Source organism: Lepus europaeus, chromosome 13, assembly GCF_033115175.1.
Source record: "Lepus europaeus isolate LE1 chromosome 13, mLepTim1.pri, whole genome shotgun sequence".
Taxonomy (NCBI): Eukaryota; Metazoa; Chordata; class Mammalia; order Lagomorpha; family Leporidae; genus Lepus; species Lepus europaeus.
In genome coordinates this window covers 44528163-44551475 of record NC_084839.1, presented here as the reverse complement: position 1 = coordinate 44551475, position 23313 = coordinate 44528163, and the positions used below count along the sequence as shown (strand labels likewise).

At 39.3% G+C, this 23313-nt stretch overlaps 1 protein-coding gene across 7 annotated transcripts in view; it reads right to left on the bottom strand.

The window, feature by feature from the left end:
- Positions 1-8362: 8362 nt before the first annotated feature.
- Positions 8363-23313, bottom strand: part of FOXN2 (forkhead box N2) — a 69710-nt gene continuing 54759 nt past the window's right edge. For all 7 annotated transcript variants that reach the window (XM_062209409.1, XM_062209412.1, XM_062209408.1 and 4 more), the window contains 2 exons: positions 14889-14957; positions 8363-12486 (listed from right to left, as the gene is read on the bottom strand). In XM_062209409.1, coding sequence (XP_062065393.1) covers positions 11963-12486; positions 14889-14957 — 593 coding nt within the window. In that variant the 3' untranslated portion in view covers positions 8363-11962. The remainder of the gene's footprint in view (positions 12487-14888; positions 14958-23313) is intronic.

The window sequence follows — 23313 nt, the reverse complement described above, 5'->3', positions numbered from 1 at the left end:
CTTCCATCTACTGGATCACTCCTCAAATGGCTGCAACGGCCAGAGCTGAGCCAATCAAAAGCCAGGAGCCAGAAGCTTCTTCCGGGTCTCCCATGTGGGTGCAGGAGGAGCTCAAGGACTTGGGCCATCTTCCACTGCTTTCCCAGGTGCATTAGCAGGGAGTTGGATAGGAAGTGGACCAGCCAGGACCAGCCAGGACTCAAACTGGTGCTGCAGGCTAGGGCTTTAACCCGCCACAATGCCAGCCCCCCAGGTTTTTTAAGCCCAAATTTTGGACTCCTGTGGCTTTGCAAGATCTGGTCCCAGCTCCTTTGTTTTGCAGTCACACTAGCCCCCCCCCCTTTTTTTTAAGATTTTATTTGTTTATTTGAGAGAGAGAGTTACAGTGAGAGGGAGAGACAGAGAGAAAGGTCCTCCGGCACCGTGGCTCACTTGGTTAATCCTCTTCCAGCAGTGCTGGCATCCCTTATGGGCGCCAGGTTCTAGTTGCTGGTTACTCCTCTTCCAGTCCAGCTCACTGCTGTGGCCCGGGAGGGCAGTGGAGGATGGTCCAAGTGCTTGGGCCCTGCAGCCGCATGGGAGACCAGGAGGAGGCACCTGGCTCCTGGCTTCGGATCGGCACAGTGCGCTGGTTGTGTCGGCCATTTGGGGGATGAACCAACGGAAGACCTTTCTCTCTGTCTCTCTCACTGTCTAACTCTGCCTGTCTAATTAAAAAAAAAAAAAAGGTCCTCCCTCCCTTGGTTCACTCCCTAAATGGCTGCAACGGCCGGAGCTATGCAGATCCAAAGCCAGGAGCCAGGTGCTTCCTTTCGGTCTCCCATGTGGGTGCAGGGGCCCAAGCACTTGGGCCATCCTCCACTGCATTCCCAGGCTACAACAGATAGCTGGATGGGAAGTGGAGCAGCTGGGACCAGAACTGGCACCCACGTGGGATGCCAGCACACTAGCTTTTTTTTTTTTTTTTTAACTTTTACTTAATGAATATAAATTTCCAAAGTACAGCTTATGGATTACAATGGCTTCCCCCCCCCATAACTTCCCTCCCACCCGCAGCCCTCCCCTCTCCTGCTCCCTCTTCCCTTCCATTCACATAAGATTCATTTTCAATTCTCTTTATATACAGAAGATCAGTTTAGCATATATTAAGTGAAGATTTCAACAGTTTGCACCCACATAGAAACACAAAGTGAAAAATACTGTTTAAGTACTAGTTATAGCATTAAATCACAATGTACATCACATGAAGGACAGAGATCCTACATGAGGAGTTAAGTGTACAGTGACTCCTGTTGTTGACTAAATACATTGACACTCTTGTTTATGGCATCAGTAATCACCCTAGGCTCTAGTCATGAGTTGCATGGAGGCCTTTTGAGTTCACTGACTCTGACCATATTTAGGTCAAAGTGGAAGTTCTCTCCTCCCTTCAGAGAAAGGTACCTCCTTCTTTGATGACCTGTTCTTTTTTTTTTTTTTAATTTTTGACAGGCAGAGTGGACAGTGAGAGAGAGAGAGAGAGACAGAGAGAAAGGTCTTCCTTTGCCGTTGGTTCACCCTCCAATGGCCGCCGCGGTAGCGCGCTGCGGCCGGCGCACCGCGCTGTTCCGATGGCAGGAGCCAGGTGCTTCTCCTGGTCTCCCATGGGGTGCAGAGCCCAAACACTTGGGCCATCCTCCACTGCACTCCCTGGCCACAGCAGAGAGCTGGCCTGGAAGAGGGGCAACCGGGACAGGATCGGTGCCCCGACCGGGACTAGAACCCGGTGTGCCGGCGCCGCAAGGCGGAGGATTAGCCTATTGAGCCACGGCGCCGGCCGATGACCTGTTCTTTTCACTGGGATCTCACTTGCAGAGATCTTTCATTTAGGTCATTTTTTTTTTTTTTTTTTTTTTTTGCCACAGTGTCTTGGCTTTCCATGCCTAAAATACTCTCATGGGCTTTTCAGCTGGATCCAAATGCCTTAAGGGTTGATTCTGAGGCCAGAGTGCTGTTTAGGACATTCACCATTCTATGAGTCTGCTGTGTATCTCGCTTCCCATGTTGGATCGTTCTCTCCCTTTTTTATTCTATCAGTTAGTATTTGCAAACACTAGTCTTGTTTATGTGATCCCTTTGACTCTTAGTCCTATCATTATGATCAATTAGCACACTAGCCTTTTAATTCACTGAATGTTTTCTCCTATTCCAGGGAGGGAGGAAGGGAAGTATCATTGTTTTCTTAGAATTCTATGAACTTTGAATCTGTTCTTTTAGTATTAATATCACATTAACATGAGAATTGATGAAAACTGTGTTGTAGTAATTATCATGAGTTTGATGTGACCCTCAGAATATAATTATTCCTTAAAAAGAGGTGGGGGGAGGACTGGTGTGGCATAGCAGATTAGCTGCTTCCTGAGACACCAGCATACCATACAGGCGCTGGTCCGAGTCCTGACTGCTCCACTTTCAATCCAGCTTCCTGCTAATCTGCCTGGGAAAGTAGTGGAAGATGGCCAAAGTGCTTGCACCCCCGCACCCAAATGGGTGGCCTGTATGGATGGGGTTCTTGGCTTCGGCCTGGCCTAGCCCCAGCCATTGTGGCCATTTGGAGAGTGAATCAGCAGTTGGAAGATCTGTCTGTCTCTCCTTCCCTCTAACTCTGCCTTTCAAATAAAATAAAGTAAATCTTAAAATAAACAAAAGAAAAATTTTAAAAATTAGAGAAAAATAAGAGAATACTATTACCCTGCCAGGAACAATTCACATTTTATTCCCAAATTAACACTCGAATCTTTTAGGGCTCAGGTTAAATCACATTCCCAGGGTAGCTCCCGATAATCACAGCTTAAATGTCACATGTTTATAGGCAGGCCCCACTTTTTCTTCCATGACAATCATCACAATTCACTATCTCATATTTACAGGCAAGAGGGGGATTGTCTATTTTTGCTTCTTGGTGAATATTGCATGTCCAACATTTTAAAGCACATTGCTTGGGGCTGGGTATTCAAAGCTGAGTCAGGAGATGCTCAGTTCTCTGAAGCTGAGGACATTTTTCTCAACTCCTCTCCAGGACACAAGATCATATGAACTTAGCAGAGTACTTTCTAGCTACAGTTTCCCCAGAATTCTCAACCAAAAGAATCATTTTTCTCCAGTTTCATAAATCTCCCCTAAGTTAATTCTACTTCCTATAATCTTTTTTTTCTGGTTTTTAAAAGATTTTATTTATTTATTTATTTGAAGTTACAGAGAGAGGGAGTGACAGAGGGAAAGGTCTTCCATCTGTTGGTTCACTCTCCAGAAGGCCACAATGGCCGGAGCTGCGCCAATTGGAAGCCAGGAGCCAGGAATTTCTTCAGGTCTTCCATGTGGGTGCAGGGGCCTAATCACTTGGACCATCTTCTACTGCTTTTCCAGGTCATAGCAGAGAGCTGGATCAGAAGAGGAGCAGCTGGGACTCGAACCAGTGCCCATATGGGATGCTGGCACCTAAGGTGGTGGCTTAGCCTAAGCCACAGTGCCAGATTGTTTCTTATTACATCTTCCCCAAAACTCTGACTTTTAAATATTAACTTGAACCAACATCTCAAGATTGAGAAAAATTTTTAATGGAACTAAATCCATTTCTGCAATTTTTTGGTGTAAGATTCACTTCCAGTTAAGGAGGAATTACATCATACTGCATTACAGCTTTATAGCTTGAGTTAAGTTCACTATAAAACTGCTCCTGTTTTTCAACAGACTTGTAAACAAACTTTTGGAAAACAAATTGTTCTTAAATATGAGTTATGTTCTGCATGTATTTTAACTTCAATTGGCAGCTTGTAAACATTTCTCTTTTAAAATTTTGGGGCCTGCACCATGTCACACTGCGTTAAGCTGCTGTCTGCAATGCTGGCATCTCACATGGGTGCCAGTTTGAGTCCTGGCTGCTCCACTTTGGATCCAGCTCCCTGCTGTGTCTGGGAAGGCAGTGCAGTGGAAAATGGCCCAAGGGCTTGGGACTTTGCCACCCACATGGGAGATCCAGATGGAGTTCCAGGCTCCTGCCTTGGCCTGGTCAAGCTCACCCTTGTGGCCATTTGAATTAAAAACCAGATGGAAGATCTCTCTTTGTCCATGTCTCTCACGCTCTCTGTAACTCTGTCTTTAAAATAAATAAAAAATTATTTTATGGAAAGAATCTATAGTAAATTTTTTCCTCTTAAAGTTTTTCAATAATTTAAAATGTTTTTAGACATTGTATGATAGATTTACTCTCAGTTTTAAAAAGTTAACCATCACGTTAGTGTGTCTTGAAATTCGTAAGGAAGACTACTTGTATTTTTTTTTTTTTTAAATTTTATTTATTCAAGAGGTAGAGTTACAGACAGTGAGAGAGAGACAGATAGAAAGGTCTTCCTTCCACTGATTCACTCCCCAAATGGCTGCAACGGCCAGAGCTGCACTGATCTGAAGACAGGAGCCAGGAGCTTCCTCTGAGTCTCCCATGCGGGTGCAGGGGCCCAAGGACTTGGGCCATCTTCTACTGCTTTCCCAGGCCACAGCAGAGAGCTGGACTGGAAGAGGAGCAGCCGGGACCAGAACTGGCGCCCATATGGGATGCTGTGCAGAGGTGGAGGATTAACCTACTGTGCCACAGCGCCGGGCCCGACTACTTGTATTTTTAACCCACAGTTCATAATAGTGTAAAACTCTCTTTTAAGGAAAGAAATACATGACTCTCAAAAGGTATGACTTTAAGTTACTTGGTATTTTCAAAATGCCTTAGCAAGTAGTTATTTAAAATATGGTTGTCTCTCTCTACGGTGAGAATTACAAAATCTTAAAGAAATAGAAGAGGATACCAAGAAATGGAAAAATCTTCCATGCTCATGGATTGGAAGAATCAATATCATCAAAATATCCATTCTCCCAAAAGCAATTTATAGATTCAATGCGATACCAATCAAGATACCAAAGACATTCTTCTCAGATCTAGAAAAAAATGATGCTGAAATTCATATGGAGACGCAGGAGACCTCGAATAGCTAAAGCAATTTTGTACAAGAAAAATAAAGCCGGAGGCATCACAATACCAGATTTCAGGACATACTACAGGGCAGTTGTAATCAAAACAGCATGGTACTGGTACAGGAACAGATGGATAGACCAATGGAACAGAATAGAAACACCAGAAATCAACCCAAACATCTACAGCCAACTTATATTTGATCAAGGATCTAAAACCAATTCCTGGAACAAGGACAGACTATTCAACAAATGGTGCTGGGAAAACTGGATTTCCACATGCAGAAGCATGAAGCAAGACCTCTGCCTTACACCTTACACAAAAATCCACTCAACATGGATTAAAGACCTAAATCTACGACCCAACACCATCAAATTATTAGAGAACATTGGAGAAACCCTGCAAGATATTGGCACCGGCAAAGACTGCCTGGAAAAGACCCTGGAGGCGCAGGCAGTCAAAGCCAAAATTAACATTTGGGATTGCATCAAATTGAGAAGTTTCTGTACTGCAAAAGAAACAGTCAGGAGAGTGAAGAGGCAACCGACAGAATGGGAAAAAATATTTACAAACTATACTACAGATAAAGGGATCTGTACAAAGAGATCAAGAAACTCCACAACAAGAAAACAAACAACCCACTTATGAGATGGGCCAAGGACCTCAATAGACATTTTTCAAAAGAGGAAATCCAAATGGCCAACAGGCACATGAAAAAATGTTCAAGATCACTAGCAATCAGGGAAATGCAAACCAAAACCACAATGAGGTTTCACCTCACCCCGGTGAGAATGGCTCACATTCAGAAATCTACCAACAACAGATGCTGGCGAGGATGTGGGGGAAAAGGGACACTAACCCACTGCTGGTGGGAATGCAAACTGGTAAAGCCACTATGGAAGTCAGTCTGGAGATTCCTCAGAAACCTGAATATAAACCTACCATTCAACCCAGCCATCCCACTCCTTGGAATTTACCCAAAGGAAATTAATTTGGCAAACAAAAAAGCGGTCTACACATTAATGTTTATTGCTGCTCAATTCACAATAGCTAAGACCTGGAATCAACTTAAATGCCCATCAACAGTAGACTGGATAAAGAAATTATGGGATATGTACTCTATAGAATACTATACAGCAGTCAAAAACAATGAAATCCGGTCATTTGCAACAAAATGGAGGAATCTGGTAAACATTATGCTGAGTGAAATAAGCCAGTCCCAAAGGGACAAATATCATATGTTCTCCCTGATCGGTGACAACTAACTGAACACCAAAAAGGAAACCTGTTAAAGTGAAATGGACACTGAAAAACGGTGACTTGATCAGCCCCTGCCCTGATGAACAACTTAATACGTTATCCCTCTTAGTGATTTTTTTGTCTGTTCTACTTAATACTATTGGTTGAATTCTGTAATTAATACACAGTTATTGTTAAGTGTTGAAACTTAACTGAAAAGTGATCCCTGTTAAATATAAGAGTGGGAATAAGAGAGGGAAGAGATGTACAATTTGGGACATGGTCAAGCTGACTTGCCCCAAATGGTAGAGTTAGAAACATACCAGGGGGATTCCAATTCAATCCCATCAAGGTGGCATGTACCAATGCCATCTCACTGGTCCATTTGATCAATTTCTGTTCACAATTGATCACACTGATAGGATTAAGAATCAAAGGGATCACATAAACAAGACTAGTGTCTGAAAATACTAACCGATAGAACAAAAAAGGGAGAGAACGATCCAACATGGGAAGCGAGATACACAGCAGACTCATAGAATGGTGAATGTCCTAAACAGCACTCTGGCCTCAGAATCAGCCCTTAAGGCATTTGGATCCAGCTGAAAAGCCCATGAGAGTATTTTAGGCATGGAAAGCCAAGACACTGTGGCAAAAAAAAAAAAAAAAACCTAAATGAAAGATCTCTGCGAGTGAGATCCCAGTGAAAAGAACAGGTCATCAAAGAAGGAGGTACCTTTCTCTGAAGGGAAGAGAGAACTTCCACTTTGACTATGACCCTGTCGGAATAAGATCGAAGTTGGCGAACTCTAAAGGCTTCCATAGCCCTGGCAACTCATGACTAGAGCCTAGGGTGATTACTGATGCCATAAACAAGAGTGTCAATTTGTTAAGTCAACAACAGGAGTCACTGTGCACTTACTCCTCATGTAGGATCTCTGTCCTTAATGTGCTGTACATTGTGATTTAATGCTATAACTAGTACTTAAACAGTATTTTTCACTTTGTGTTTCTATGTGGGTGCAAACTGTAGTATTTAGTATAGAAGTTCAGATGGATGGCAAATTAAGATCAAAACGTTGCTTGGAGAGTAGTTCATTTCATAATGGATGCTCCACTTTTCAAACAGGTGGTATTACTGGTATTTTAAAAATATTACTGCTGGCTGGCATCGCGGCTCAATAGGCTAATCCTCCGCCTGTGGCACCAGCACACCAGGTTCTAGTTCCAGTTGGGGCGCCGGATTCTTTCCCGGTTGCCCCTCTTCCAGGCCAGCTCTCTGCTGTGGCCTGGGAGTGCAGTGGAGGATGGCCCAAGTGCTTGGGCCCTGCACCTGCATGGGAGACTAGGAGACGCACCTGGCTCCTGGCTTCAGATTAGCACAATGTGCCAGCCGCGGCGGCTATTGGAGGGTGAATCAACGGCAAAAAGAAGACCTTTCTCTCTGTCTCTCACTGTCCACTCTAACCATCAAAAAAAAAAAAAAAATTACTGCTATACTTAGAAATAACCTTGGGGCCAGTGTTGTGGCATAACAGGTGGAGCTGCCGCCTGTGAGGCTATCATGCCATACGGGCATTGGTTTGAGTCCCAGTTACTCCACTTCCAATCCAGCTTCCTGCTGATGACCTGCGAAAAGCAGTGGAAGATGGCTCAAGTGTTTTAGCACCTGCACCCATGTGGGAAACCTGGATGAAGCTCCTGGCTTCTGGCTTCAGCCTGGCCCAGCCCTGGTTGTTGCGGCCATTTGGGAAGTGAACCAGAGGATGGAAGATCTCTTTCTCTCTGTCTCTTCCTCTCTGTATCTCTTTTAAATAAATATTTTTTTTTAAAAAAGAACTTTAATAATTTCATATTCTATTCAAATTTTCCTAGTTATATTTAAAAATATCTCAGACATATGTAAATAAAAAGGAAAAGTTCAACTTTAGGAAGAGAACAATTTAATTAATATTGATTTAACTTTCAACGATTGAGATAAATCTAAAAAATTCTGAAATTGAAAACTTTATTCTTTTACTATATGACTCCAACTTTGTAATACAATGTAAAGCATGTGTGTGTACAGAACACAGGCCGTCTACACAATCCTCCCACCCTTAAAAAATACAGGAAACACAAAAATGTTATAAAACAAGTTTATTCTGCAATACTTTATCATAATGAATTGCATTTCTTTGGTAAAAATAAACTTTATAAACATTTTAATAATCAGAGAGATTAGATACAAAAACTAAACATTTGTAAGTTGTTTTAATATAAGCAAAAAGACTGGCAAACTGAGAAGTGGTTCACTCGTGACTGGTCACCTACTGGCAGTTATTCAAACTCAGGATAATTTTTATGCTACAGCAGAAAAGAGGATAAGGAAACAGTTTAATAAGGAATTTCTTGAATCAGAAAGCATTCTTATACTTTCATTTAAAAATAAATAGTTACAGTGGATTGGCAATTACACATTTTTATACCCTATATGATGGTAACATAATACTTTAAAATTAAGCACTTAGTTTAATAAGAAATATACAACAATTTTAAAAAAAAGTTTGACAATGGCACTGGCAGTTAGATGCAAAGAATGTGCTTTGAGAAAAAATGGCAGGTACAACATTAAAATACTGTACTTTGCCTTTCAATAAATATTTTGACTACATCATTAACATATTGAAGTAAACTTTAAATCAAAGCTTACACATTTCAAACAAAACACTACAAAATATATGTAAACCAGAAGGTCTCAAAGTTTCTTAAGTAAATGCTAAAGTTTTCATAAGAGGGTGCTGAAGTTACTGCAGTATTTAAAGCAATAGTTTTTTACAGCTTTGTGATATATTCACATTTGTTTCTTAAATTATTGGGAAAGGCCTTCTAGTTTACTGATACATGTATATCCCATCAACACTTTCACTAGATTTGAATTTGTGCTAATGAATATTTAACTGATCATCTAGTAAGAACCCTTTACATAATGCCTCAGAAAGCAAAGAATAAAAAAAAAAAAAAGAAAAATATAGAGATATACTAAGTTTCACCATATACAAAGGAATCTAAGTCAAGAGGAGTCATTCTGGCTATAAGGACAGGAAAGGCTCAAAAGTGGAAAAAGGGAGGTGACACACCAAGTTAGCTTTCCTACAAATAAAAGTAATGTTTTCTTTTTCTGAATTTGAAAAGTAAAATATTGACTATAAGCAATATATTGCACAAATTTCAAAAGTACATATTTAAGAAACACTGATTCTTTATGGGATGTGAAAGATGAAGATTAATTGTGCTGAGATAAAACTTTTGCTAGGGTTATAAACTGGAATGAGTTGTAACAAAATTAATAATACTTTAAGGCAAATTATTAAAATCACAGTTTAAAAATATGTCTAAAAATATTTAACCTCTCTGAGGTTTCCAAGTTGTTTATATTATAGTAAAATTTGTTACTAATATTACCAGGAATACCATTTCCAGTCCATAGCATCTGGAATGACTTTCGTGGGTGGTTATGAGCCATGTTTCTATCTCAACACATTTGAGGAATGAGATCACAATCCTCATGAAAGTAGTAACAGGGGACATAACATAAATGGTTCTTCCCCTTGAACACAACTTGGTATATTAGCAGATGGCAAGTGATTCATTGAATTCTATACAGACTTAAGAGTAGAACTGAGAACATCTATGGCACAGAATTTCAGTAGGATAACAACAACAACAAAACTGGAACCAGATCATTGAAACACTGTTTCTAGGGTCTCTCCAGAGGGCCTAAGTATATAGCTTAAAAATATTTTTATTAAAGTGATTTTTGTAGTCTCTTTACTATTTATATTGTGGTAAAAGCGCCATTTTTTTTTTTGTTGATGTTTTATTACTGTCTACAGTAAAAGGGGTCAACTTGGTTTACCCAATTTTTGTAGATGTGACATACAGGAAGAAGGAAAAAATCCGAATACCTCATCCTGCATTTCAACAATTACAAAATTATATTTCAACAGCACCAATTCTATTAACGTGGCTATCCAGATTCAATTACAAGTAACACAGAAACAGGACAAAGGTCATTAATGCTATTATCCCTGGATTAAAGTCTTATCAATTGAAAAAGATATTGTTGTTATCATTCTTCTCATTTGGCAGTTTTATCCTAAAAATTTTAAATGTAAAATAAAAATATCTGTCATTCTCTTTTAAAAACCCAAGAAAATGTTTTATAATCATGGAAAGAGCTGAAAGCAGCAAAGCAACACGACTTGTGCACACATGTGTGTGTATGTATGTGTATACATGTACATAAGTTATGAGAAAAATGAAAACAAGGTCATTGACATAGGGTATATTATGAGATGAGACTGAAGTTCTGGAAGTTGCTTCCACCATTCTTAAAAAAATATAATGAATACGTTTAGTTTATTAGTATCCCTTGTTCTTTATGAATAATATAGTCAAACTGTACAGATGGTATTATGAAAAACTGTCTATAGAAGCAGATTTGTTCAAACACTTAAAATACTTGTCAATGTACTTTTGGAACAGTAATATAAAACTTTTTAGCATGGATTAATGGCAAATACGGGTATTACACTGCCTCCTCAAAAGGCTGTACTATGGAAGATCTAATTTTACACAAATTTTGAATTCCATGAAAGTATTTCGTCTCCGCAGTTCTGTTACATCTCCCAAAATTTAATTTGGTATACACACAGTTTTAATCCATACAAAGCCTGGACAGAAGCTTTTCCTAAATAATCCAATTTTATTTATGATAACATTAAGTAATATGTATTCAAAATGTTTTATTATATTCTGTTCCTATCACAAGATTCTCAGAATGTAGTACAAAGCAAGCAAACCAAAGAGTCTCTTATTGCAAAAGTGTGTCAAAATGGGTGTTACTCCATAACACACTCTATGGCTATATCCTCTCATTGGATAATTTTTACTCAACAAAGACAGCTTGCGGCTACAATTTAAACAATGGTTGCAAAGAACTTTGGGAAGGACAAAAGACCCAATAAATGCTATATGCTATCTGTGAAGTAAAAAAATCTCAAAGATACTATTGTAATAGGAATTGGAGTCTTCAATGAAATCACATCCCAAATTGCCTTTTCTGAATCACAGAAATTTCTGTTGTATTTTCTACCTACAAAACCAAAAGGAACTTTCTTGACATCTAGGGTCTTTTTCAATTTATATTTGACTTTGTCATGTCACAACAAAAAATAAAACAGAAAAAATAAAAACCCCAAATTTTATCCTTTTGGATCATGTGTCAGGTGAAAAGTACATTGAAGAGATTTCAGCAAAAAGTTTATCTGGATCAGTAACTATAGTTAAATACAGATTAAAAATTAAACAAGTTTTATAGAGTTGCCAAATCTTACATTTTGACATATTAACAGAAGAAAAGTTTTTCCTACAAGTTTACAACAGAGACTAAAGATTTTAAAATTTTCTTATATACAAATTTCCTAATCTTGGAGACATTTATCACAAAAATTATGCTTTTAGGACTTCATATATTTATGATCGGGCATGATCCTAACAGCAATTTCTTAATAAAAATTAAAAAAGTAAACTCAAAAATGTTTTGGAAAAAAAAAAAAGTAATTATCATTTTTCTCCCACCCTAAAACTAAAGAAGTCCATTATGGCTTTGATATCCCTTGTAAAGAATTATGTAGAAGAGTATTGCCACACTTTAAAATAATTTTACACTAACAAGTATTTCTATTTTTTCCGCTGCTTTTGATTTTGTGTCTTTGCAGTACTTATTAGGGAGCCAAGACATGGACGAATTCCAGCAAGGTGCAGCAGAGATCCAGCTGCCTCTTTGAGCTCCTCATCAATTTCTTGACATGACTGTTTTCGTATCTTCTTCCCTGGCTGCCCTTTTCCAGAGGTATCTGCACAAGCCTGTGATGCATAGCCACTGTCTCCAAGAGGATCATCTTCATAATCAACGTCTGTATCTTCTTCACTATGGAATCCTTCACTGCCATCACTTCCCACATGGCTATTCTTTGGAATAAATTCATATACCTCATCCACAGATGACAGGGAAGACACACTAGACCTGGATGCACAACGCTGTGCTGCCATGCTACTTGCACTGTAATTGTGATCTTCTTTTGGATCAATGCTGCTGGCTAAAGAATCACTCTCTTGTAATCGTATAGCACTGGGATGATTAAATGCATTGCCATAACTCCTCTTTTTTTGCAGTGATGTCTTAAGAGGAAGGGGCTTCTCACCTGTGGGAAATAAACTTCTATCAATAGGTCAAATGCATCTGGTTGCAAAAATAGAAAATATAGGTGTTTTTCTTTAACCCAAAACATTATTCTACAGATATTAATCTGAAACAATTAAAAACTATTTTTTCTTTTAAACTTGTACAAACTGTTCATAATAATTTTATTTATAATAACTAAAACTGGATATAATCAAAATGTTCCTCAATATGTGAGTGATTACACAAACTGTGCTAAATACATACTATGACACATTTGTTATCAACAAAAAGTAACAAACTATTGATATATGAAACAATTTGAACAATTCAACATTATGTTGAGCAAAAGAGCCAAAATCTAAATCATTTCTTATATAATTTCATTAATATGACAAAACAGTTAGTGGTTGTGACCACAGTGGGCGACATGGTGGGTTGATGTGTAACTACAAAAAGGATAGCAAGAGGGAGATCTCTGTGTTTGCAATTTACAATTATTTCAAAATTAAAAATAATAAACTACTGGATAGTATGTAACATACTTTTAAATTGCTCTTTGAGAGGAAAACATCTACTAAACTCACATAACTTGAAAAAGAATAAGCCACTTTACTCCATAATTTTTATCAGGACACACTCTGAAAAACTTGGCTGATGTTCACAATCTGCCAGTTGAAAATTATACCATTACCATTGGTATGAAACAAAAGTAGGCACAGTTGCTCCACATTAAAAAGTTGAAATTAGTATTTAAATTGTACCTACATTTAACTGCATTTTGTCTTTCTTTAAAGAGTAAATTAATTCCATAATTATGACTAAATCTAAATACATATAAACTTAATTCTAAGAAGTAAATCTCTCCAGGCTGCTTTACTCTAAAATTTCATTTTTGGTAAGTAAAACATTTGCAATAGCAATAAGACAGCAATAAAATGAACCAGAGGCCACCTAAAATGAATAGTTAAAAACTATTAAACAGTATGTCTTGGCCTTTCCATGGAACATATAGTTATTCTGAACTGCACATATAGAATGCCTCAACATGAATACACTACTGTTTAGCTAACCATTTCCTTGTCAATATTTGGGATGTTCTCAATTTTTCACTGGTCCACACAGTGCTATAATAAAAATCCTTATGGATAACCTTTTATCATATGTGCAAATAATTTTCTAAGAAGGATACCAACAGATAAAATCTCTAGGTTAAAGGAATATGCATTTTGAAATTATAACTGGTATTCCCAAATTGCCATCCAAAATGATTGTACCAATTTATGCACAATGGTGTATGACAAAAACCTATTCCCATAGTTAACATCTAAAAATCTCATCTTGAGTTTTGATAATCTTATGGAAAAAATAGTATTGCAATATTGTTTCATTTTGCATTTCCCCATTAACTAGAGAAGTCGCACATCTTTTATGTGCATTGACTGTATATATTTCTTCTTTGGAGGCCCACCTATATATATGTTTTGCTGACTTTGCTGTTGAATTGTTTTCTTATTTCTTACCTGTAGGATCCTTTGATATATAAAGAATATTAATCCTTTGTCTATTATATGTGGCTAAAAATATATCCTCCCAGTATTTTGTTCATGTCACTTTTGTTAAGGATATATTTTGTTAGAACTGTAAAATTTTAATGTTTTATTAAATTTATCTACCTTTTTCCTTTATGGATTTTACATTTCATATTTTTTTTCAAAAAATTTTTTATTTTTTATTATTTATTTGACAGGTAGAGTTATAGACACAGAGAGAGAGACAGAAAGAAAGGTCTTCCTTCCGTGGGTTCACCCCCCCGCCCCCCCGCCAAATGGCCACCACGGCCAGTGCTGCGCCAATCCAAAGCCAGGAGCCAGGTGCTTCCTCCTGGTCTCCCATGCGGGTGCAGGGCCCAAGCACTTGGGCCATCCTCCACTGCCTTCCCGGGCCACAGCAGAGACTGGACTGGAAGAGGAGCAACAGGGACTAGAACCCGGTGCCCATATGAGATGCCAGCGCCACAGGTGGAGGATTATCCAAGTTAGCCACGGTTCTGGCCCCTACATTTCATATCTTAAAGAAAGCTTTTCCTATTTCAAGCTGTAAATATACTTTATTATATTTTCTTATTTACAGGCTTCATTATTGCTTTTAGCTCTTCAAACTTATTTTCTAAATAAACTACTTATTTCTCTACCTCTTGGTCAACGTAAAAAAAAATTCACATAGCATTAGCTTCAATTAATTTTCAATTGTTCATGTAAATTAATGGAAATAAGATGAAATAGAAACTGTTATTCAGATTCAAATATCAATTAATGGCAAATAAGTAATTTGTATCTATAACATGTAAATATTTTATATTTTAAATTAGATTTAGGCACTCATAACAAATATATCCTAAAAAGAAATTGCATAATTACTTACATTCTAAAATTCCTTGTTTTATAGAAGTATTTAAAAGCATCATTGCAGTGGCAGCATCAATATCAGATTCTGAAAAAGGAAAAGAGAGGTAATATTAATGTTCTTTAAAAAAAAGAAGGCTACTCATTAAGTATTTGCATTCATCAAAGATAATCAGCTTGAAGACTATGGTGTATATTTTTCTACTTAAAAAAAAGCATAAACATGTTAAATGTAAATCAAATGATATACAGATTTTGCAATCTGTTTTTACTGACTTAAAAGTAGGGAACGGTCTTGTGAATAATAATGGATAAACGAGAATGGAGAAGTACTAGGAAAATTAAAAATTCTCTTTATTGGCCGGCGCCGTGGCTCAGTAGGCTAATCCTCCGCCTTGCGGCGCCGGCACACCAGGTTCTAGTCCCGGTCGGGGCACCGATCCTTTCCCGGTTGCCCCTCTTCCAGGCCAGCTCTCTGCTGTGGCCAGGGAGTGCAGTGGAGGATGGCCCAAGTGCTTGGGCCCTGCACCCCATGGGAGACCAGGAGAAGCACCTGGCTCCTGCCATCGGAACAGCGCGGTGCGCCGGCCGCAGCGCACCTACCGCGGCGGCCATTGGAGGGTGAACCAACGGCAAAGGAAGACCTTTCTCTCTGTCTCTCTCTCTCACTGTCCACTCTGCCTGTCAAAAATTAAAAAAAAAAAAAAAGAAAAAAAATTCTCTTTATTCACAATGCAAACTCGGGCTGACGCCATGACGCAGTAGGTTAATCCTCCGCCTGTGGTGCCAGCATCCCATATGGCCGCCGGTTCTGGTCCTGGCTGCTCCTTTTCCAATCCAGCTCTCTGCTGTGGCCTGGGAAAGCAGTAGAAGATGGCCCAAGTCCTTGGGCCCCTGCACCCTCGTGAGAGACCAAGAGGAAGCTCATGGCTCCTGGCTTTTGATTGGTGCAGCTCCGGCTGTTGCAGCCATTTGGAGAGTGAACCAACGGAAGGAAGACCTTTCTGTCTTTTTCTCTCACTGTCTGTGACTCTACCTCTCAACTAAATAAATAAAATCTTTTAAAAAAAATTCTCTTTATTCACAATGAAAACTCAAACTTCATGTTAATAAGCCTTGCCCTTAAGCAAATTAAATTAGATAAGAATGTATAGCATTACTATTTCTTAGCATTTTTACTTGGAATAATAGCCTTATTCTATGCATACCTGCAGTTATGTACTATTTTTTTTTTTTTTTTTTTGACAGGCAGAGTGGATAGTGAGAGAGAGAGAGACAAAGAGAAAGGTCTTCCTTTTTGCCGTTGGTTCACCCTCCAATGGCCGCTTGCGGCTGGTGCATCGTGCTGATCCAAAGCCAGGAGCCAAGTGCTTATCCTGGTCTCCCATGCGGGTGCAGGGCCCAAGCACTTGGGCCATCCTCCACTGCCTTCCCGGGCCACAGCAGAGAGCTGGCCTGGAAGAGGGGCAACCGGGATAGAATCCGGCGCCCCAACTGGGACTAGAACCCGGTGTGCCGGCGCCGCAAGGCAGAGGATTAGCCTGTTAAACCACGGCGCTGGCCCAGTTATGTACTATTGCATTAATTAGTTGCAAGTTATAAAAACATATGTAATTGGTCATTCTAGGTCATCAGAATCTATCAATGCTTAAGGAATAATTATTGTAGGAACAAAAACATTAGTAATGTTTTCAGTCATAATTATACACAAACCTATAAGTACTACAGTTTTATATATTATTCATGAAGTCAAACATAATTATGGATATTTCATAAGAAAAATAGGCTTTAAAAGGCTAGTGAAGCCAGCAGCTGCTATTACAGATAAAGTCATTATGCCCTCAAATTTATTTATATACTATGATAAGTTCTTCTCCATCTTGGTAATTTATTAAACTAACTACTTAAAGTAAAATGGTATAGTCTAAAGTTTGAGGCCAAAGTTATACAATGTTTATAAGTTTCAGCTCTTAAAGGATGAATTTAAAATAAAACTCAGACATGAAACCTCACATCCATACTTCAGAGTTGGAAATTTTTCTTACCATTAATTTTTCCAGTTTACTTGCAATATCTAATTATAATATTACTGTAGATAATAAAGCCATGAAGATATTGACATGTTTTATCTCTTTCTCTCTTTGTTTAAGGATTTTATTTATTTGAAAGGCAGAGTTACAGAGAAAGAGAGAGAGGGAGAGACAGAGATCTTCCACCCACTGGTTCACTCCCCAAATGATGCAACAGCTGGGGCTGGGCCTGGGCCAGCCTGAAGCAGGAGCCAGGAGCTTCTTCCAGGTCTCTTACGTGGGTGCAGGGGCCCAAGGACTTGGGTCATCTTCTGTTACTTTCCTAGGTGTATTGGCAGGGAGCTGGATTGGAAGTGGCGCAGCTGGGACTTGAACTGGTGCCCATATAGGATGCTGGCGTTACAGGTGGTGGCTTTACCTGCTACGCCGCCACAGCACTAGCCCCGACATGTTTTCTATTGATCATAAATTCTAACATAGGAAATGTTACTGATACTGACTTTAATAAAGAGGCTTAAGTAAATTTAAGTCAGAAGATAGCTGCTATGAGAAAGCATACAATACAATAGCTCTTTTGTCCCAAAGAAAATGTGACCTCATGGAACAATTATCTACACTAATGTTGTCCTAATTGGACTATCAACTACTTTAGCATAGGAACCATGTCTTAGCTCTTGATAAATACGCCAAGAACAAGTATGTTACACGTTTACCCTCTATTCCTTAGATTAACTTGATTATCACCAAATTAAAAACTAACATCAAGTATTTCAGTGGACTTAGCATGTTCTAAGTCTGTATTAACATCCTCACAACTCTGATTTGGGTACTGTTAATACTTTCATTTTAAATACTAGAAAACAGACACAGAGGCATCTCTGGAAACAGAGGTTAAGATCTTAACCTCAACAATCTACCTCTAGAACTCAGGCCTTCAATTATTAGTCTATTACCACATCTCAATGCTGACTAAGAATCTACAATTACAATGGGAAATTTTGGGGTCTGGTGCTGTAGGGCAGTGGGTTAAGCTGCCATCTACAGCACCAGCATCCCTTATGGGCACCAGTTTGAGTTCCAGTTCCTCCACTTCCACTCCAGCTCCCTGCTAATGCACCTGAGAAAGCAGAGGAGGACAGTTCAAGTGCTTGGGCCCCTGCACTCACGTGGGAGACTTAGAAGAAGCTCCTGCCTCCTGGCTCCACCTCACCCAGCCCTGGTTATTGTGGCCATTCGGTGAATGAGCCAGTGGATGGAAGATCTCTCCTCTCTCTCTGTCTCTCCCTCTCTCGTTGTACTCTTTCAAATAAATAAATCTTTAAAAAAAAACAAAAAAAGAATGGGAAACTTTATAGGAAATAACAGAATATACTGGAGTTTCTTCACTGTTATTCATTTAATAAATCGAGTATTCTGTTATAAGCCTCTGCATCATTTCATCCTTTACTTCTTCGATCCTTCCCTCTGGTCTGTTGGGTTTCCACAAAGAAATAATTAAAACATGCCATATCATGATAAACACTCGGGAGAAAATTAAGAAGGAAGAGAGATTATGGAGAGTGGTGAGAGATAGTTGTAATTTCAAACAGAGGTCAGAATGCCTCAAGGACAAGGTAACAGCTTTGTGAAGAGCTCTCGGAAGTGAGAGAAATGTGAAGGAAAAGCATTTGAGGCAGAAAAAACCGCAAAGATAAAGGATTTGAATCAGTGATGTCTCATATGTCATAGCTAAGAGGTTAGTAAAATAAAAACTTCTCCAATTCCTGTCTTTTAGAATTAGACTTGAGACAACTTGAAATAATTCTGTATTCTAACACACCTTGAACAAAAAAGCTGCAGCCCCTAGCCCATATTATGTATGTAAACTGGAAAAAGGCAAGTCTTCTTCCAGGTCAGTGCTTCTCTAAGTCAAGGAACATGGTTAGCAGAATGGAGTGTGGGCTGTTTTTCAGACCCCATTCACTACCTCAGCCAGGTGGCCCTGTACAGGGAATAACTAACCTAGCAAAGTTTCCTGCTCCATGAAATAATTTTTCTTTTACTTATTAAATTATTAACTATTTAATTTAAAGAGAATCTAACTTATTTCCAGTTTTATAAAAAAGGGATGTGGTAGTAAAGGAGAATCTACCATAGGTATTTTTATAATAAGGAACCATTTATAGGAAATGTGTATTCTTATAACATGAAGCATCTATAAAATCTTACTAGAGGCCATCATTGTGGTAGAGTGAGTTAGGCCTCCACCTGTGATGTGACATCTCATATGATCACAGATTAGAGTCCCAGCTGCTTTGTTTTCATCCAGCTTCCTGCTTATGTGCCTGGGAAAGCAGCAGAAGGTGGTCAAAGTGCTTGGGTCCCTGCCACCCACTTGGGAGACCCAGATGAAGTTCTTGGTTTCAGCCTGGCCCAGCCCTGGGTGTTGTGGCCATTTGGAGAGTGAACCAGTGCATAGAAGATATCTCTCTGCAACTCTGCCTTTCAAACAAATAAATCTTTAAAAAATAAAATTAAATAAACCATGGAAACTAGAGGGGAGGGAAGGCATTTTCTTTTTGAAAGGGAAGTTAAGGGGGCCAGCGCTGTGGCACAGTGGGTAAAGCCACTGCCTGCAGTGCTGGCATCCCATATGAGCACCGGTTCAAGTCCAGGCTACTCCACTTCCCATTCAGCTCTCTGCTATGGCCTGAGAAAGCAGTAGAAGATGGCCCACGTCCTTAGGCCCCTGCACCTACATGGGAGTCTTGGAAGAAGCTTCTGGCTCCTGGCTTTGGATCAGTGCAGCTCTGGATCAGTACAGCTCTGGCCATTGTGACCATCTGGGGAGTGAACCAGTAGATGGAAGACCTCTCTCTCTGCCACTGCCTCTCCAACTCTGCCTTTCAAATAAGTAAATAAATCTTTAAAAAAAAAAAAAAAAGGAAGTTGAGGTGAGTGTTTTGTGTACCAATTAAGATACCACATTGGATGCCCACATCCCATACTGGAGTGCCTGAGTTTGAGTTCAGGCTCTGCTCCTGATTCCAGCTTCCAGCTTATGTGCACCCTGGAAGGCAGCAGGTAATAGCTCAAGTACTTGGGTCTCTGCCACCCACATGGGAGACCTAGACTGAGTTCTAGGCTCTTGGCTTCAGCTTCATCAAGCTCTAGTTTTTGCAGGCATTTGAAGAACAAACCAGAAGATGGAAGATCTCTCTATCTCTGTTTTGTCTCTCTCTGTTTCAAATAATTAAAATAAATATATATTTAAAATATAGTTAGTATATATGTAACTTGATTTCTTGTAACGAACTTCCATTGTAATTCAAGGAATGTATTTCTGAAACACAACAACTAAAACTGTTAAGAGGCTTATTATGAAAACATAAGAAAGCTATATGAACACCATCTGTTTTCTTAATTTATGAATTTAAAAAACTGGGACCAGCATCGTGGTGTAGCAGGTTAAGTCTCTGCCTGAGATTCCAGCAACCTGTATGAGTGTTGGTTTGAGAACTGGCTGCTCCATTTTCACTCCTGCTCCCTGATAATGCACTTGGGAAAGCAAACAGAAGATGGCCCAGGTTTCCCTGCACCTACATGGGAGACCTGGAAGAAGCTGTGGGCTCCTGGTTTTGGCCTGGCTCAGCCACAGCCACTGAGGCCATTGGAAGATTCAACCAGTGGATAGAAGATCTCGCTCTCTGTTTCTGTGTCTGTCTTCATCTCTGTAACTCTTTCAAATAAATAAAAAATAAACTTTTTTAAAAAGAAATATTGCTAGAAACAAAGAGGAAATTTCTTTTTTTTTGGACAGGCAGAGTGGATAGTGAGAGAGAGAGACATAAAGAGGAAATTTCATTAAAAATTTATTTTAAATTTACTTGAAAGGCAGAGAGAAAGAGAGATAGACATCTCCTATCTGTTGGTTCACTCCCTAAACGGCTACAACAGACTGGGATTGGGCCAGACTCAAACCAACAGTGGTGAACTCAATTTAGGTATCCCACATAGGTGGCAGGGATCCAAGTATTTGAGCCATTATCTGCTGCCTCTCAGGTTATGCATTATCAGGAAGCTGGATTTGATAGTGGAGCTGGGATTGAATCCAGCCACTCTGACATGGGATGTGGGAGTTCCAGTCGTGGTTTAACCATTGAGCATCTAAATTTTTATTTAAAAAGTTATTTATTTGAAAGGCAGAGGCAGAGTGACAGAGAGAGATGGAAAGACATAGAAGAGAAAGATCTTCCACCCACTGATTTACTCCCTAAATACCCACAATAGCTAGAGCTGGGTCAGATTGAAGCCAGGAGCCTGGGAACTCCACCCTAGGTCTCTCATGAGGTAGAAGGGTTCCAAGTACTTGGGTCAGCATTTTCTACCTCCCAGACAAGTTGCATCAGAAGCAGAAAATCTGGGACCTGAACCAGGACTCAAAATGGTATCCAATATGGGATATGGGCCAATCAAGCAGTGGCTTAACTTGCTGTGCCACAACACTTGTACCAGCTTTCTAGATTTCTATTTTTTTTTTATGGTGTTATTTCTTTTTTTTTTAATTAAACTTTTATTTAATGAATATAAATTTTCAAAGTACAGCTTATGGGTTACAATGGCTTCCCCCTCCCAAAACTTCCCTCCCAGCCACAACCCTCCCCTTTCCCGCTCCCTCTCCCCTTCCAGTCACATCATGATTCATTTTCAATTCTCTTTATATACAGAAGATCAGTTTAGTATATATTAGGTAATGATTTCAACAGTTTGCCCCCATATAGCAACACAAAGTGAAAAAAAATACTGTTGGAGTACTAGTTATAGCATTAAATAAGAGTGTACAGCACATTAAATAGATTTCTATTTTTAATTTTTATTAAATATTTATTTATTCATTTGAAAGGTAGAATGACAGAGAGGGACACACACACACACGGGCAGGTATCTTCCAACTATTGGTTCACTCTCCATATGCCTGAAACAGCCAGGAGCCACAGAATTCCATCTGGATCTCCTATGAGGGTGGCAGCGACCCAAGCATTTGGGCATCCACTGCCTTCCCAGGTGCATTAGCAGGAAGCTGGATTGGAAGCACGGTAGCTGGGACTTGATCTGATACACTAATATAGAATGCAGGCATCCCAAGCAGCAGCTTAACCTGCTGTGCCACAATGTCTGCCCAAGGTTTCTAAATTTTTAAAAGTGGTAACAATATTAGGTACTATTTCTATAACAGTGTAAAAATAGGAAAAATGGCCATTAGATTTATTTTCTGTAGAGAATTCATCATAGCTAAATTAATTTTGAACACTCGTACATGAAACTTTGTGAAACCAAACACTTCTTTGCAAACTAATGCACCTATGCCTGATTTGCTTAGAACATTTATGTTTCTTGTGATCCCTTGCCAATTAATGTTGAAAAAAATAAGTCAGAGAGATATGAACAAAAACACTATGGTTATCAGGAATACCTGAATTTTCAAGGTTTCTGCAAAGCATAATCTTCTACTTCTTAGCACAAAAGCAACACAAAATTCTCTGGGTAGATAGAATTTAAAAACAATTCTCATGTATAGTACCCAATAAATTTTGGTATAACATTTAAGCTGAAGACACATTTGTTTACTATCGTATTTGAAAATATAAAGTTACTTTTTTCATTGGTAAAATACTTAATGAATGTCATATTGGAGTACCTGGTGTATACCTGGCTCCAGCTCCTAACTCTAGCTTTCTGCTAATGCAAACCCTAGGAGGCAGTGGTCATGACTCAGTAATTAGGTTCCTGACACTCCTATGTGAGACCTGAACTGAATTTCTAGCTCTGGCTTTAGCTTGGTGCAGCCTTGGCCTTCGTGGGCATTTGAGGAGTGAACCAATATATGGGAGCTCTTTCTCTGTCCACTTCTTAAGTAAAATTTAAAAAATTTTGTTTGAAAGAAAAAAAATCTCTGTTAGCTAATATTATCCCAACATAACCCAGTTCATCAGGAGCCAAAATTTGATAGTTCAAAACACGTTAGTTTTCGGGGGTGGACATCTGGTACAGTGGTTAAGGTGCTGAATGGGATGACCACATCCCACATCAGGGTACATGGTTTGAGTCCTGGCTACTTTGCCTCATATCCAGCTTCCTGCTAATGTGCACCTTGGGAGGTAGTAGATGATGGCTTATGTAGTTGGTCCCTGCCACCTATATGGGAGACCTGGATGGAGTTCTAGACTCTTGACTCTGGCCCAGCCTTGGCTGTTGAGGATTTTGGAGGAGTAAACCAGTGGATGGGAAATTTCTCTCCATCTGCCTGTCTTTAAAAGAAAAAGAGAGAGAGAGAGAGAAAGAGAGAGAGAGAGAGAGAGAGAGAGAAAGAGGCCAGTGCTGTGGCACAGCAGGTTAACGCCCTGGCCTAAAGCACAGGCATCCCATATGGGCGTT